Here is an 18,541-nt window from a genome sequence, read left to right on the forward strand (position 1 = left end):
CCCACAAGACAATGGAAGGAATAAAAGTCCTGTGCCCTGGAATAGAGTGGGCGCTTTGTGGACCAGGTGGCATCCAGGCCACACCAGGAACATGAGTGGATATCGAGGTGCATGGGGAGGGATCTCCAGGGTTGGAAAGGACAAAATGAACCGAGACACAGCCACAGACATACTGACTATTGAGAAGACAGAGGAGTGTTTGTACTGGCCGAAGGGATATAATCTAAGAGTTGCGTAAAACAGAAAAGAAAACCTCTTCTGACAAGAGGGCAAAATACCTTCCCCTCAGAGGATCCTCATGCTCTCTGTGGAGGTGAAGGAGCCAAGGATCACTCTGCAGGTCACTCTCCACCCCAAGGCTCTAGGCTCTTGGAATCAAATCCATTGAGCAAGAACCTTCCTTCATGTAAACTGCCTTTTCTCCAAAAAGTAAAACAAAAACGCCAGCAAACAAAACAAAACTCAGAAAGAATCAGACACAAGCTTTGACCCCCTTGTCCATCACTTGTGTCCCAGCTGTCACGCTAGGGAGACTGGGTCTGCTCTGTTCCTCACACTGGTCCATTACTGTGAGGCCTCCAGCATGTTGTGCTCATTATACAGCAAACACCGCACAACACATACACTCACCCAAACAAAAGGCAGCATCAACTTAAGGATCTACTGTAATATTACTGTGCTAACCTAGCATACTTTAAACCTTTTTTTTCTGACATATTTATAAAATTTCTGCACTCTGTACTGCTATGGAAGCCTTACAAATGTTGCATTAGGGCTGGGGTCGTGGCTCAATGGTAAAGTGCTCGCCTAGCATGTGTGAGGTGCTGGGTTTGATCCTCAGCACCCCATAAAAATAAATAAATGAAATAAAGATACTGTGTGAAACTACAACTAAAAAAATTATTAAGGAAAAAAAAACTTTGCTTTAGATTCCTCTTCTTGAGGTAGTTCAAAGTCTTGAGACAGCAAATTTACCTATTTTTCTCTACTACCATGGATGGGTAGTAATCGTAAAAAGCCTAAAACCAAATTCCTTCTCCCCTGATTCTAGGAGTACTTTAATTTTCCCGCTCAGATCATAACAAACTAACAACTGGGGGAATGAATATATATATAAAATCTATGGCAAACTAATACTCTAAACTTTGCTACAGACAAAACAAACAAAATGAAACCTCACTTTGTTTACCAAACATTTTAGAAAGTACTCAAGTAATGAACAGCTCATAAAAAATTGGGGAAATTTTTAGGTGGAAATAAAGTGAACACCAACTCATTCTCTGGCAAATAGTTCTTCTAAAATGCCATGTCCACACAGAGAGGTCTGGAGGAACTGTCTGCAGAAGGCTACCTTGTAGGCCAGACCTCTCTCAGGTGTGCTTCAGAGGTGCAGGGATATTGACAGACGTCTGCTCCAGCTAGGCCAAGGAGCCCTGGGGGACTTTGTGGGGCTTTTTGTGCTGCACATTGATGTCCTCCAGCACCTGCTGCCAATGCCTCAGCTGTGTTAAGTGCTTCTGCACCAGTGCATCTTTCTTCTGCAACTCATTCCTTAGTTCTGAGATGTCCTATTTTGATAACTTGCTCTGGTTTCTAGACAGACAACTGCAGTCTTTTTTGTAGGAAAAAAAAAAAAAACATTCTGTCTATCTTGCAATATCCAGAAACTTCTGGATATACTGATCAATACTGGTTTGAATTTCTTCCTGATCGGTGCCATTGACATAATCCTGACCCAGGAGAGAAGCAAAGCAAGCCTCGAATGAGGACTCCAACTCGTCCACTAAGGTGCTGCTAGAAGATCTCACTGACTGAAGAAACGATGCCTGGCCCGGGAGTCCCAGCAAGGGTCGCAGGGGTCCCGGAGGCTGCCTGGAGAACATACCACCTAACAGAGCAGACAAGTTTGGGATGGGAGGCCAGGGCTGTACTTGTGTTCTTTTTTTTTTTTTTTTTTTTTTAAAGAGAGAGAGAGAGAATTTTTTAATATTTATTTTTTTAGTTATTGGCGGACACAACATCTTTGTTTGAATGTGGTGCTGAGGATCGAACCCAGGCGAGCGCGCTACCGCTTGAGCCACATCCCCAGCCCCTGTACTTGTGTTCTTGACCATTATGCTAAACTCCCTCTTACTGTTCAGGAAGTAACAGGACTTATTATAAGAGTAGAGTCAGATTTTGAAAAATCGTGTGTAGAATCCTAAGAAACAGTATTGAACCAATGCCACTTGGAAGCAGGGGCCTAATTTGATCATGTTCAAGTTTTAGAAGAACCATGGCAGTGATGTGTAGAAAAGAGAATGTAGGGGAAGGGGCTGGAGGCTGGAAGACCATTAGAAAGCAGTCACTACAGACCTACCTAGAGTTTGGAGTTTGAAAATAGACGTCGAAGGAATAGAGAGGAGAGAACAGAAATGAATTAATTCGTGAGACCAAAAGAACAGTATTAATTGTCTTGTGGGAAGTGAAAAGAGGAGAGTCAAGGGTAACATTTTCAGATTGGCTAGTGGATAAAAGGTGCTAATATTTGCTGAAAGAAAAGTTAGGAGAGTTTAAAAGATCTTGATGTGATAAAGATAAATTCTCTTTTAGATGTTGTGTTATTCTGTTTTCCACTGCCATAACAAAATACCTGAGATGAAGTAATTCATAAAGAACAGAAATTTATTTGGCTCACCGTTCTGAAGGTGGGGAAACCCAAGAGCATGGTGCCAGCATCTACTTGGCATCTGGTGAGGGCCTCCTGTCTGCATCATAACATGGCAGTGATCATTGCATGGTGAGTCACAGCAAGTGTGCCAGCTCGGGTCTCTCTTTCTCTGCTTATCAAACCACTAATGCCATCGTGAGGGTCCTACTCCTATGACCTCATCTAACCCAAATTACTTTCCAAAGGCCTCACCTCCAAACACAAATTTGGAAGAACTTTTGGGAGACACATTAAAACCAAAGCACATAGTTAGGGTGCTTTTAGATTATCCAGGTGGAATTTTCTAGTAAACATTTGGATACATGTACTGACTCCCAGGAGAGATATGAAGGCTCTAAATGGAGATTGGGGCAGTCAGTGAGCAGATACATGTTGGGGCCCAGGAATGGCTGAGATTGCTTGAGGAGGGTGTGTAGAGTTAAAGGGAAGAGGTCTATGGATAGAATCTTAGAAAATAACAAATAGCTGGATGTGGTGGCAAATGCCTGTGACCCCTGTTACTCAGAAGGCTGAGGTAGAAGGTGCAAGACCCTGTCTCAAAATGAAAAAGGTCTGGGGGATATAGCTCTAAGAAGCCCCAAGTTCAAATTCTGTTCTCACCACTATCCAGCTAAGTGATAGAGTACAACTTAAATAACCTCTCTGTATCTCTTTTTTACCTGAAAATGATGATAATATACACGTGCCATTTCACAAGGATGTTTGAAGTTCACACAGCATAACAAGTCTAAAAATATCTTGTAAAATAAAGCTTTTTATCTCTAAGGCATAATTGCTATTGTATTAACTCATTAGTTCATCGGTGTACAAGAAGCATATACTTAATTATAATGAATTTTTTCTCTTAAATTTCTTTGTTAAAGTAGTTGTTCTAAAAGGATATAGTTAAAATTATATTTTGGTCATTCAATGTCTTAAATTGGTTCACAAAAACAAGATGCCAGTATTGATTATTAGAGCTCACTTTTACAGATTCCTTGGTAATTCTTCTTTCTGTCTCACAGCTATGAATAATTACTCTTTCAGACTAGAGAAACTCTTAAGTTTATTTATACCTCTTCTTGTTCCAGAAAGGATTTAATCTGGCTCAGACCCAGAGTAAGAAAGATCTTAGGTAGGCATAAAAAAGAACAAAAGGTGAATCAGCAAATATCAAACAGGAAGAAACTGTCCCTAACTGAAATTAACCCAAAAGAACTAGCAACAGTGAAATGGAATTTGGGGTAAGCAGTTTCCCTAGGAGTAGACAAATGCAAGAGTAAAGGCTTTGCTGAAGTATGTCAGAGATATACTGAGAATTTATAAGGATTATCATGGCTCCTGCAGACAACTGAGGAAGCAGAAAATTTCCAGTACCATTTTGTCCTCATTAATGAATCACTGAAGGTTGAGGCCTTTCTCACTAGGAAATAAGAAGCCTGTGCCTCACCTCCCTGCATCCGTTTGCTGTAGAAAACAGACAGCCCAGGCTCAGTACATGGAACCTCACATTTCTGCAGGGTTCTTGGGGCCCTTGGAGTAGATGGGAATCCTTTCTTTTGTCCTTGTAGGATGGTTTTCAAGGATAGGAATCCAAGAATCCAACTTATCCACAAACTTCCTTATATTACTAATTAGTTTCTGAATTTAGCCTAGGAATGATAATTTACAAAGAATTTAGACAAAATTGAGTTTGTTGAAAACTGCCTATGAGCCCCTGGTTTTTTGTTGTTGTTGTTGTTACCAGGTCATACATACTTCTATGTGTCTAGGGCCAGCAAGAAAAGTCTCCTCACCACTTTGGAAACAGGTTTGGCAGTTCCTACAAAGTTAAACATCACTGGAAGAGACATGAAAAGATATGTTCTCACAAAAACTTGAACACAAGTATTTTTAACAGTATTATTCATAATAGCCAGAAGGTAGAAACAACCCAGATATCCATAATGGATGAAGGCATAGATAAAATGGGATATATCCATATCATGGAATATTAGTCCTCATCAGAAAGGAATGAAGGCTGGGTGTGCGTGGTGGCACACATCTGTAATCCCAGCAGTTCAGGAGGCTGAGGTAGGAGGATTGCAAGTTCAAAGCCAGCTTTAGCAACTTAGCAAGACTCTAAGCACCTTAGACCTGTTTTAAAATAAAAAGGGCTAGGATGGGGGCTGGGGTTGTAGCTCAGTGGTTGAGCATTTGCCTCACATGTGTGAGGCACTGGGTTCCATCCTCAGCACAACATAAAAAAATAAATAAATGAAAGAGGGATGTGATATCCATCTACAATTAAAAAAAAATGTTTGGAAAAAAAAAGGGCTGGGATGTGGTTTAACGGTTAAACCCCTCTGAGTTCAATTTCTGGTACCCAAAAATAAAAATACATTTAGAAAAAGATTGAAGTGCTGATACATGCTACAACATGGATGGATGACCCTTCTATGTATTACTTTGTGTGCATGTGTGTGATACTGGAGATCAACCCCAGGGGTGACTTACCACTGAGTAATATCGCCAGCCCTTTTTAATTTGTTAATTTTGATACAGGGTCTTGCTAAATTGCCCAGGCTGGCCTTGAACTTGCAATCTTGCTGCCTCAGGCTCCCAAGTCGCTGGTATTACAAGCACCAGCCCTTTTATTTTTTATTTTGAGACAGGGTCTCACTAAATTGCTTAGGGCCTTGCTAAATTGCTGAGGCTGGCTTTGAAACTGTTAATCCTCCTGCCTCCGCCTCCTGAGCCACTGCAGTTACAGGCATGCGCCACCTGGCTAAAATATTTTTCAGTGAATTGTTAATTTAAAAAAAATGATGATAATAATGTAAACCAACTCCCTGCATACTGTTTAAGTAAACTGTCTTCTGTTCTCCTGTTAGCGGAAGCAAATTCTAATTCATACTCCTAAGGCCAGCCCCTTATCTCATCCTGTGCTGGCCCTTTGAATGGCTTTACTTCAGAGGTTCTCAGTCCCAGAAACTTAATTGACAGATGAAGGACACCTCTGGGGAAGGTGGGTGACTAATCTGAGATCAGGAAAGCTGATCAATGGCTGAAGAGCAGGAACTCAGACTGTCCAATGTGGTATCTAGACCTTTCGGTACTGGCGTTCAGTCAAGTGGGTCTGAATACCGAGGGGGATGTAAGTAATGTTTTCAGAGAGAGTTTTCTCTTCAGCTTCACACACTTTGGGTAGTTAAGGATTCAGATCTGGAGCAATCTGATTCTTGCCTATTTAGCTTTTCCATGGAGGGTGTTAGGAGGGACTTAAAGCTCTTCCCCCTCCTGAGTTTTCAGAAAGGATTAAGAAACTTCCTTTATGGCATGATGAAGCCGGAGCCTCAGTACACAGTGACACAGGCCTGGTAGGCCAAGACAGGGGGATGGCAAGTTTAAGGCCAGCCTTAGCAATTTTCGGAGATCCTGTCTCAAAATAAAAAGAGGCTGAGGGTGTAGCTGTGGTAGAGAGCTTGCCTAGCATACACAACGCCCTGGGTTCAATTCCTAGTGTTGTGGGAGAAAGCTTAAATAATTAAAGAATTTTAAAGTGGGCATGAATACCTGTAATCCCAGCTACTCAGGAGGCTGAGGCAGGAAGGTCACAAGTTAGAGATCAGCCTTGGTTAATTTAGCAAGACCCTCAGAAACTTAGTGAAACACTGTCTCAAATTTTAAAAATTAAAAAAAAATGTTATGAACATTGCTCAGTGGTCGAGCACGCCTCATTTCAATCCCCAGTACCAAATGAATTAATAAATAGGACTAGGGATGTAGCTCAGTAGTCAAGCACTTGCCTAGCATGCACAAAGTCCTAGGTTCAATCCTTAGTAACGCGCGCACGCATATACACACATACAATTGAAGTATTAAGATATAATACTATATCTTAATAGATATAATAATAATTTCTTAGCTCACTATTATTTATTGTATGTGCCAGGTCCTCGATGTCTGGGAGCACGCCACCAAATACTGCAAGAAATCCCAGGGAGGGCTGGGCATGTGGCTCAAGCGGTAGCCCGCTCGCCTGGCGTGCGTGCGGCCTGGGTTCGATCCTCAGCACCACATACAAACAAAGATGTTGTGTCCGCTGAAAACTAAAAAATAAATATTAAAAAAAAATTAAAAAAAAAAAAAAGAAATCCCAGGGATTCAGACCCCCACCCATGAGCTGATTTACCTTCTCCCAAGTCACTCTAGATAGGTTTTTATCATTCTTGTCACTGCAATTTCCTTCCTCTCTTGGCTCAGCTTTCACTCTATACTCTTCGAGCATTGGTTCTCAGCCTTGTCTGCACATTAGAATCCTCTGGGAAACTTGGAAAATTACCAAATCATGAACCCCTTCCTCTGGAGATTTGGATTCTTTTGGTCTGGAGTCTTGTCTAGGTGTCTGTAATATTTTTTTTTAACACTCTCCAGTGAAGGTCATGTGCAGAAGGATAAAAATCCCTGTGAGGTGGTGAGTCGTCCCTGAATCAGGTGAGCTTTGTCAGGCTCCCAACGCAGCTGTGGAAGAAAATGAGACTTGCCTCCGAGTGATCTGAACTGAAAAGGACTGTCATTTGTCTATTGAACTGGTTCATGTCATGGTGCAGCTTGTGTGGCATGACTGTGTAAGCATTGGCCAGAGCCAACTGAAACATTAAACAGGAAAGTGGCACACAGGCCATCTTGGCTCAAGTTGACCAGGATAGCCCTTGGGGCCCTTTTGTTTTAAGATTAGTTATTTTCTTAAAAATTAACAAGCTCTCAGACAAATTTATACACTTGGTCATTTTATATGTCTGTCAATGACTAGTCAAAATGATTGTGCGTTAAAGTTGCTATTTTCCTTATGGGCATGGGCTTTTTCTTTCTGCAACTCCCTATTTGATGATCTCATACCCAAAAATAAGATCAATTGTCCTGGGGACAGTTTGGACAGTTCACTAGATACTGGACAGGAGTTGGGTAGAATGAACCCAAAACAAATCACACTGTAGAGATCAATTACAGAGGCAGGGTATGGTGGTGCACGCCTGTAATCCCAACGGCCCGGGAGGCTGAGGCAAAAGGATCACAAGTTCAAAGCCAGCCTCAGCAATTTAGTAAGGCCTTAAGCAACTCAGTGAGACACATCTCAAAATAAAAAGGGATGGATATGGAGCTCAGTGGTTAAGCACTCCTAGGTTCAATCCTCAGTACCCCCCACCAAAAAAAATCAATTACAGAGTTAAATTAGTCCTATAATAAAAACATTAATCCTTTTTGGGAACCCATATTCACACAAGAATTGCAGGGTTCTCTGTATATGTCTATGGGAGGGTACTAGGGATTTAATCCACAGGTGCTTTACCACCGAACTACACCCTAGCCCATTTTCATTTTTATTTTGAGGACAGGATCTCACTAAGTTGCCAAGGCTGGCCTCAAATTTGTGATCCTTCTGCCTTGGCCTCCTTAGTTTTGGAATTACAGGCATGTACACTCAGTTTACAGAATTCATTAAATAGTGTCATGAAATCTTTGAGTACAGATTTTTAAATACTTGACAGAAGACTATAAGATGAAATATCCTAAAGTCCTTATGATTATCAGACTTGTACAATGAATTACACATAAATTTAAATGGTTTTTAAAAAGACACATGTGTCTTTTTATGTTTTCCTTTTACTAGACAGAAAACTGAAATCCTTTTTTTAAAATTTATATATATTTTTTATTTTTTTTTAAATTTTTTATATTTTTTAAAATTTATATATTTTTTTTTATATATATATATATATATTTTTTTTTTTTTTTTTTTTTTAGTTATCAGCGGACACAACATCTTTGTATATGGTGCTGAGGGTCAAACCTGGGCCGCACGCATGCCAGGCAAGCATGCTACCGCTTGAGCCACATCCCCAGCCCCAAAACTGAAATCCTTGACAGCCTGATTTAGGCTATCTGATTTAGGATGTGTGATAACTCTACCCCTGAGAAAGAGAAGGATTCTGAGTTATGTCCTCTACTGCAGATTAGCAAATTAATCTCCTCCCAGAATACCTAGGGAGAGTCAGGCTACCTGATTAACAGGGTGAATTTTAAAATTTGTTTCTAGACCAAAAAAAAAAAAAAATTCTTTTTTTCATTTTGGAGGGATAATTGATATATATATATATATATATATATATATATATATATATATATACACACACACACACACACACACAGACACACACACACACACAGTGGGTAAAATATCAATAATATCCCAAAAGAAACAGCAAATAAGAATATTGAGAGCATTTTGTCAGAGTATTAATCAGAATAATAATATTGTTAATACCAAAAAAAAACTTTTTTAGTAAAAAATTTTAAAATTCTGAAACAGGTCATCTAAACCTAGGATAAGAAATATTTTTTTCAAGTCATTTTTTGTTTTTTAGAAGCCTTTACTTGATTAAGAAGGAAAATTAGATATACACCACAGATAAATACAAAGTACATACATTATTATTTTCTTATTACATAAGAATTAGTTATACTTCATTATTCCCATCAATACTTTTTAAAAAAATTAACCTCTAAAAACCATTAAACAGTTTGTGATTATTCTTGTTCTCTGACCATAGTTGCAGTTGAATGAACTAAACAGAACAATTTTGATTTGTAATTACTGTCAAATTATACAAACTATTTTATAAAATATTTATTTCTTTTCACTTTATTTATTTGGTACTGGGGATTTAACCCAGGAGTGCTTTACCACTCAGCTACATCCCAGTCCTCAAAATTTTCATTTTGAGGCAGGGTCTTAATATGTTGCTGAGACTGGCCTCGAACTTGGCCTTGAACTTGATATCCTCCTGCCTCAGTCACCCAAGTCTGGGATTACAAGTGTACAATACCACACTTGACTAATTTATGGAATATTTATGCCCAAACATCTGCTAGAAGGTGTCCTGACTTTTAGATTTTCTCTATTTTTTTTTCCAGAGTACCTTTCCCATCCTCATTTTACCCTAGAAGTTTTACCACACAGCTAAATCTTGCCAGGTCTTCCTTTATCCCTTTTCTGATTAGGTGTGGTTTAATTTGCCTCTGTCCTGAGAGCATGGCAAAAGACAGGAATTACCACAATAAGATAGTTGCTAGTTGTGTTAGTAGTCCTAGTAACTGAGAATTAACTAGTCTTTGGTCTAAAGAGCTTCTAATTATAGTGAATTATTTTTTAATAGGACCCAAGTTTTTTCTTTAAGTCCTGTTTGTTTCTTTTTCCTCCTTCTCCTCCTCCTCCTTTCTTCTTTCTTCTTTCTTCTTCTTTCTTCTTTATTCTTCTTTCTTCTTTCTTCTTCTTCTTTTCTACTGGGGATTAAACCCAGGAGCATTTTACCAGATTGAACCCAGCGGGGCATATAACCACTGAACCACATCCCCAGCCCTTTTTGTTTTTTATTTTGAGACAGGGTCTCACTAAATTGCTCTGGGCTTCACTAAATTGGTGATGCTGGCTTTGAACTTGTGATCCTCCTGCCTCAATATCCTGAATTGCTGGGGTGACAGGTGTGCACCACTGTGCCCGGCTAGGCTCATGATCTATGAAGAAAAGAAGGCCTGTGATATTCCCATTGGAGCCCATCAAATAGCTAGAGATTGTATTACATAAGGGCCTAGTTCTGCATATGAAACATAATGATCAGGACTTCTCACTTGCGATACTGTTTGTCTGAGTTTAGTTTGACAAGTGTTGAAGTGTGTGACAAGTGTTCAGTTTGACTGTCAGAGATAGAAGTGAATAGGGAAGTAATAGACACCCATGGAATACTAGGCAATTAGGGGCAGAAGTATGAAAAAGCTATAAGGCGACAGGATCATGTCTGACCTGTTGTCTGGCATTTGTTCAAGTCAGAGTTTCAATAGTCAAAATTGACAATATGTGACACTTGGCATATGAAGTTTACACAGGTGGCAAAGATATTAAGCTTCCTGGCCAGCAAGAAAACAGCAGTGTCCCATTGACCTGAATCTGGACACGTAGAGATATAGTAAAATGCAGAGCTGGAAAGAATACTTAGCATCCTATGGTAGAGGCCTCGAACACTTGGCTGAGGAGTTTATACTTAATTCCATTGGCAGTGGAAAGCCAGTGAAGCAAAAAGACTGCATTACTAGAACTGGAAGTGCCCTTTAAGAAGTTTAATCCAAGAGTGCACTGGATATAGAAATATGGATGACTATGAGGAAATGCTGGTAGTTACCCAGTTACCAGGTCATTGCTACATTCTAGGTGAGAGGTAAAAAGGCCTGTAGCAGAGACTGTCAGTGCCACACCTTATCTTCTTGGCACTTACCATTCCTTTGCTAAGGGCTTCCATCTGCAAGCACCTGCCTGTCTTTGAGGGGTTTCCTTAGCTACTAGAGCCACCTAGGCCTGTTTCAAGGGTAGACCAGAAGTTCCAGGGAATCAAATTCCTCCAGGAGCCACTTTTAGCCAGATACTGAAGGGAATTGGTGAATAAATAACCCAACTCCCTTGCTATCTTTTTCTTGGTGGTGGGTGGATGGTTTTGGGGATTGAACTCAGTGCCTTGTGCATGTGAGGCAAGCACTCTACCAGCTGAGCTATATCCCCAGCCCTCCCTTGCCATCTTGTTGGGATCATTTTTTTTTTTAGTTTTTAGCTATTGATGGGCCTTTTTTTGTTGTTCATTTATTTTTATGTGGTGCTAAGAGTCGAACCCAGTGCCTCACACATGCTAGGCAAGCACTCTACCACTGAGCCATAACCTGGGTTCCTTGTTGGGATCACATTCAACACACTGTCTCACATATCTCAAGGGAATTGAGTCTTAGTTGCCTATAGCCATAAACTGCTTGATAACATTTTCTTTATTGACATCTTACCTTTTCTGACTCATTTCATCATATCCCTTGCAGAAACTTGTTGGCATCACCTTCCAAATGAAGCTGCTCACACTTACACCCTTGCCTTAAGTGCCCTTTTGACAGAACCCAGTTTACCAGACATTTAGTATAGTGGAAAGGAGGAGTTTCCTGTGTGTCCTGCAAGAGGTCCTGAGGAAGAAGAACTTGCAGGACTTGACCCTTTATCAACCACTTGGGGAGAAGGCGGTGTCACCTATGGAAAATGGGCACTTAGGAGTAATGGGAATTTTCATGAAGAGAAAGGGGTTATTTTTGAACATTTTGCATTTGAAGTACTAGTGGAACATTACAAGAGCTAGAAGTTCTAGCTGCCTGCTAGAACTTGGAAATTTGGATCTGGAGTTTATGGCAAAAGTGAGAGTAGAGATTTGGTCTGATCATTGCATAGAAGTCGTCAATGAAGCTGTAGAGGTGGATAACACCTTCAAGAATTAGGTATTGACCAGAGGGAAAGCAGTTGCAAGCCTAAGAATGGATGCCCACATTTGGGGTTGTGGGAAGAATGACAGGAACTGGGTGAGGAATGGACAGCCAGCGACGGTAGGAACCAACAGGCTGGAGCCATCTAGGATGCCAGGAGGAGCAGGCAAAAGAAAGTCTATATGGAAAAGTTCTAGGTTTGCTGCATTTCTAGTTCTGGTAACTTTTGATCCATAGTGGTGGGTCATTCTGTGTTGAGATATAATCAGGTTAGCTTATGTTAACAGTATATTGTGAGCCTGGTGTGGTATCACCCATTTGTAATCTCAGTATGACTTGAGAGGCTGAGACAGGAGGATTACAACTTGAGGCCAGCCTCAGCAAATTAGCAAGATTCTGGCTCAAAATAAAAAATAAACAGGGTTAGGTATATACCTTAGTGTTAGCACCCCTGAGTTCAGTCCCCAGTGCCAAAAAGAAAAAAAAAAATAGGCTGGCATTACGGCTTAGTAGTAGAGTGCTTGCCTAGCACGTGTGAGGCACTGGGTTCTAGCCTCAGCACCACATAAAAATGAATAAAATAAAGGTATTGTATCCACCTACGGCTTAAAAAATATTTGAAGGGCTGGAATTGTGGCTCATTGGTAGAGTGCTTGCCTGGCACATGGGAGGCACTGAGTTTGAGCCTCAGTATCACATTAAAAAAGTACATAAAGGGCTGGGGATGTGGCTTAAGTGGTAGTGCGCTCGCCTGGCATGCGTGCAGCCCAGGTTCGATCCTCAGCACCACATACAAACAAAGATGTCATGTCCGCCGAAAACTAAAAAAAATAATAAATATTAAAATTTCTCTAAAAAATGTACATAAATAAAATAAAGTTATTTTTTAAAATTTGGGGGGAAAAGGCATATATTAAAGTGTACACACTGGAGCCTTATGATATGCTATTGTAAAAGAAAAGATTTAATTGAGAAATCAGACTGTATATTGCTTTTTTTTTTTTTTATTGTTGGTTGTATATTGCTTTATCTAGTGTAAAGCCAGTGGCAGGAGGCCACACTACTTCATTGGCAGTATTATCCTTTTTTTTTTTAATTGATGGGCCTTTATTTTATTTATTTGTATGTGGCACTGAGAATCGTGCCTCACTTATGCTAAGCAAGCACTCTACCACTGAGCTACAATCCCAGCCCTAGTATTATCCATTTTGATCTTAATGTTATCTATTTGGAGACAAGTGTTTACAGAAAAACAAGCACCTATGTCCAAGAATTCCAGGTATTAATTTATTTGATATATATCTCATGGAACTACGGTACTTTATAAGAACTAGTTTACTTATTGCAATGTAATCTAGACTTTGCTAACTTGTGACCTTGGCAAATTATTCAAACTTGCTGGGCCTGATTTTCCTTGTATGTAAATAGGGAAGCAGATGACATCTGTTGTCCATTCTGGCACTAAGACTCTGTGATCCCAATTTTCCATAGTCTATTTTTCTTATACTCTGTGTGTGTGTGTGTGTGTGTGTGCGCGCACACAATCCCAGACATACACACATACTTTACTTACAGCCTGTATATGATCATAAAAAATTCAGAAACTTTAAGGCTATTCAGTGTCAATAGACATGTACAAAAAAAAATACTAAGAATGATTCCTTCACCTAAAATTATCATGACAAATTCTGCAGTCATTACAAATGAACATTGTGGAAGGTATTGTTTTATTTTAGTTTTTTTTTTTTTTTTTTTTTTTTTTTTTACTGAATTTGTACCCCTCAAGTTCAATTAATCACAAAGGGTTTTTTTGTTTGTTTTGTTTTGTTTTTTTGATTGTTGTTTTTTTTCTTTTTCTTTTCTATCTCAATTTAATCACTTACTGTTAAAATGTTACAGAAGTGCTGGGCACAGTGTCTCACACCTATAATCCCAGCAGTTTGGGAGGCTGAGGCAGGAAGATCGAAAGTTCAAAGCCAACTTTAGCAACTTAGTGAGGCCCTAAGGACTTAACGAGACCCAGTCTAAAAATTAAAAAATAAAATAAAAAAGGGCTGGAGATGTGTGTCAGTGGTTAAGTGCCCCTGAGTTTGATCCCTTGGTACCCAAAAAGAAAAAATAAGTTACAGGAGTCATTAACTTCTTAATTCAGTTTCCTCATTCTAAAATAGATATAATAGCATCTTCTTTACTTTTTTGTAGATACAAATTTAATTATTCAGTAAGTGTTACAGTTAGGTTAATATTTGTCTTTTGGAGCATTCCATATTTGCATATTGAAAAGATGGCAGTAAGTAATAGGTAGTGTGTCAGGGATGAGGTTAATTGGATAGATTGCTGAAAATTATAATTTTCTCCAAGTACACATTAGTGGTTGAACAGTAGGTGATGTATAATCTTCTTAGTATGATTATGGCTTATAGGAATATTAAAGTTGGAGTGGTGAGGATAACTGATTTCAGTGTTTTATTAGTAATGAATAATGTTATCAGATTCATCTTGTCATTACATTTCAGGTTATTTTTCTCATATAGATATTTTATTCACATACCCACACATATTCAATATAGAGGATTGTTCCCTCCTCCCAGACCTCAAGCGAAGCATCTGTGAAGCTTTAGTGCTATAAACAAAGCCCTTATTGAAGAATTTCACATGAAAACCATTTGTTTTGATGCATTATGTATTAGGCATAATCAGCTTTACATAGCTTAACATTTTTAAGTGTCTTTTGCAGTGTAGCACAGTTGGGGCTACGTATAAATACTGTTATAAAAGAAAATATTTACTTGGTAAGTCAGACTGTATATTATTGCCTTATCTGGAGGAAAGGCAGTCCCAGAAACTTCACTCTCTCATTGGCAGATAACACTCAGGGTGGAGAAAGTAGTGCCACAATTTAGTACTTGTTGGCACTATTAGAAAGCCTTTTTATTGGGGCTGAGGTTGTGGCTCAGTGGTAGAGCACTCGCCTAGCATGTGTGAGGCACTGGGTTTGATCCTTAGCACCACATAAAAAAAATAAATAAACAAAACAAAGGTATTATGTCCATCTACAACTAAAATTTTTTTTAAAAAAATGAAAGCCTTTTTACTTGTGCATTTTCTAAAAACTAATTATTTTGGCTTTGGGGACAATATAATTTTTTTTTCTCTAAAAAATAATTCTACCCTTGCCATACAGTTTCATGTACCTGTAAACCCCAGCAAGGCTGAGGGAGGAGGATTGTGAGGACAGCCTCAGCCACTTAGACCCTGTCTCAAAATAAAATAATAAAAAGGTCTGACTTTAGATAGGACAGAGGGGAGGGAGGGAGTGTGGGGTAGGAAAGACGGTGGAATGAGATGGACATCATTCCCCTAAGTACATGTATGAAGACACCAATGGTGTGACTCTACCTGTGTACAACCAGAGACATGAAAAATTGTGCTCCATATGTGTACTATGAATTGAAATGCATTCTAATGTCATGCATAACAAATTAGAATAAATAAATAAATTTAAAAAAATAAAAAGGTCTGGAGAGAGAGCTCAATGGTAAAGCACTGGGTTCTATCCATAGTACCATCCCCACATACACACACACACACAAAAAAAAAAAAAAAAAATCATAATTCTACTTTTTCTTCCTATATTGACTCTTCTTCTTAAGGTAGAGACACATTTGAGTGTAGTAAATTGTATGTGTTTAACAGAAGGTGTTTGTAATGGTTTTGTCCCATTTGCGTCAAGTCTTCTTGCATGTCCAAAGTCTTTTTGTTAGTACCAACCCAATTCACATTCACTCCAAATGGCACATATATGTACTGCAAGATAGAAAATGAAAAGTTAAACTATTATTAAGAGAATGTGCAAAGATTTTTTTTTCATACTGATGACTTCTTGCTCATTTTTTAACACTTCTGCTTTATACAAATCATTAACCTCACATTTTAATTTTTTTGCTCTACTTGTCACTGCTTGCAGACGCCAAGGACTTACTGTTGTGCTAACACTGAAGACTTGGAGACAGTTATTCACCATGTCCACAGCCTGTACCCTTCTGCTCCTTTTCTGGCAGCTGGGGTTTCAATGGGAGGGTAAGGTTTTCCCTTTCTAAAATACCTAAGAGGGAAGTGTTCTTATTAGCTACCTCCTAGACGTGTTAACATAAGTGTTTTTTATCATATCATGTGTTTGAAGGAAGGAAGGAAGGAATTAATTTGGGTGAAGTTTAATATTTTCCTTGCCTGTTAGTCTCTATGATCAAAGGGTACCAGTCTTTTCTCAGGGCAGTCCTGCTTTTGTGAATCTGAACCCCACAAAGCTGATTTGTATCACATTGCTACCCCATTGGCCTTCTGGTCTCCCTGCCTTCCCCACCATTGCTGTGGCTGCATCCTCGTTGAATACTGGGGAAGCTGAACCTGCAGCATGATATTTGCTGTGAGCATGCTATATCATAAACATAGACCAAACACATTTGTATCTTTCCACAATGTCATAATTTATGGAATAACAATAAATTCACAGGCTATACCACTTCTATCAGTGTTGCTAAACACTTGTCCGTTACCTGGGAGACATAAGCTGGACAATCATAGGTTCTTTTATTCCAACCTTAATTCCTAATATCTGTAATACTCAAGTCATACTTTACACAGATATATATATATATATATACATATATATATGTATATATATATATTTATGTTTCGGAAAGGCTAAGAAAGAGTTAGGGCAGTCACAGGGGTTCAGAAGGCTGAATTGAGAGGAAAAGCAGAGAGCTGATATGAATGCAAAGAATCACTGTAGGTGATCAGATAAGATTACTGAATCAGCCAAAGAACTGACAGTTCAGAGCACAGAACTGTCAAAGCACAGGAATTTATTCTAGGCCAAGCTTTGGACATCAGTAGTTTCACATTGTCAGTGTGGTGTGTCGGCTTGAGAGCTTGGCTTGGAGTGGGGCTTGCATGGTCATCGAGGGCAGGAGAAAATGCATTCTGCTAAAGCCTGGGGACAGAGATTCAGAGGTGGAAGGCTGTGGTGATTTTCCTGGGCAAGGCCCATATTGAGTGACCAGCAATCGGGTCAAGTTTCTGCTGAGCCCAGTCTCAGGGTGCTCCTCTTTTTATGAGTCTCAAGTGAGGGGGTTGCATCACTTGGTGGTTTATGTGTTTGACAAAGTTGTGGGCCTGGATTTTCCAGTATGAGTTCGATACACCCATGCATCCCTGTGCTTCTAGTCAATTTGATACATTCACAGGTGGTCATTCATATTAGCATTTATTTATCAGTTTGTGTCTTATGATTGTGCCAGGCAGACGGTGGTGGTTTATTTGTACAAACAAAGTGTGGTGTTGTTCCACCTCAGCACTTAAACTCAAAATGGAGTAGCCTGTGACAAACTACTGCTTTATAAAATGGAGTAACAAAGGTTTAGGCACAGTCTGAAAACTGCTGTTCTGTACACCGTGTAGTAACTCAGCAGAGCCTGATCTCCACAATGTGCATCACTCCAGTCACAGAAATTCTCAAGTGGCCTTCCAAATTATTTTTTTCATAGGTCGCATTTTGTTTTGTTTTGTTCTGTTGCTGGGCAAATAGGCCTAATGTGGAATGTTCTCCTAGAAACTGAAATTTTGTTGTTAATCCCCTAATTCCAGCTGCAGCTTTATTATAATGGTTTGTGCTATTTGTCATTACATTAGAGCTTATTTGGAACTTTTATTTGCCATATTTAATATTTATTCTTATTTCTACTAATTATTTATGTATTTTTGTTCCAGTGAGAGAGAGCTTAAGGAAATTCAAAATTTTATTATCTAGCTTTTTATTGTTTCAGATTCCCTACATTATTGCCCCAAAACTACCTTCTAATGCTGGGGATCAGGGCCTCATGCATGCTAGGCAAGCATTCTACCGCTAAGCTATACTCCTCCAGCCCCAAAGGTACTTTTTTAAATCAGTTAACACTTGAAATTTTAAAAAAAAAAATGCTTTTTCTTCATTTTGTAATTGATTTATCTGTCATTTCAGTTTTCACAACATCTCAGGAGTATGTAGCCTTTATTAATGACAGACTTTGAAAAATAGGCTTTAACCAGAGCCTTTTAGATTCTGATAAACATAAAACTAAGAAGGCAAGAATACATCTGTTACATTAGCATGGAAGGTCTGCCCTGACCTACTAAAGGAAGAAATCTGAATCAATGCAGAAAAAAAGGCAGAATTTCTTAATTTTCCTTAACAGACAGAATTTAGTTTCTCTTTCCTTCCCCCCACATAATGTGAAGCCTAAAAGACAGGGTGAGAGCTGAACTTTTCCCCCTTAATCATACATTCTTGACTTTCTTTCTTTTTCTTTCTTTTTTTTTTTTTTTAAGGCCAGACCTTATATAAACAGGCCCACATTCTTTATTCAGAAGCTCCTGGGAAATGCCTATTCATGCCACACTGAAGCCTCAGTGCTTGAAGGCAGAACTTGACCATTAGCCTTTACAGCTGGTTGAATATTAATGTCTTGTAAATTATTTGAAAGA

The 18,541-nt window shown here is 39.1% G+C and overlaps 1 protein-coding gene and 1 pseudogene across 4 annotated transcripts in view; one reads left to right on the forward strand and one right to left on the reverse strand.

Annotated features, from left to right (window-relative positions):
• Positions 1 to 18,541, forward strand: part of Abhd3 (abhydrolase domain containing 3, phospholipase) — a 68,788-nt gene that overhangs the window by 23,077 nt on the left and 27,170 nt on the right. For 3 of the 4 annotated variants that reach the window (XM_076836516.1, XM_076836514.1, XM_076836517.1), the window contains exon 5: positions 15,984 to 16,096. The exons of the other annotated variant lie outside the window; for it this stretch is intronic. In XM_076836516.1, the coding sequence (XP_076692631.1) occupies positions 15,984 to 16,096 (113 nt within the window). The remainder of the gene's footprint in view (positions 1 to 15,983; positions 16,097 to 18,541) is intronic. 4 annotated transcript variants of the gene reach the window in all.
• On the reverse strand, positions 1,371 to 11,601 carry LOC143382965 (mediator of RNA polymerase II transcription subunit 28 pseudogene; annotated as a pseudogene).

This window comes from Callospermophilus lateralis, chromosome 17 (assembly GCF_048772815.1).
Source record: "Callospermophilus lateralis isolate mCalLat2 chromosome 17, mCalLat2.hap1, whole genome shotgun sequence".
Lineage (NCBI taxonomy): Eukaryota > Metazoa > Chordata > Mammalia > Rodentia > Sciuridae > Callospermophilus > Callospermophilus lateralis.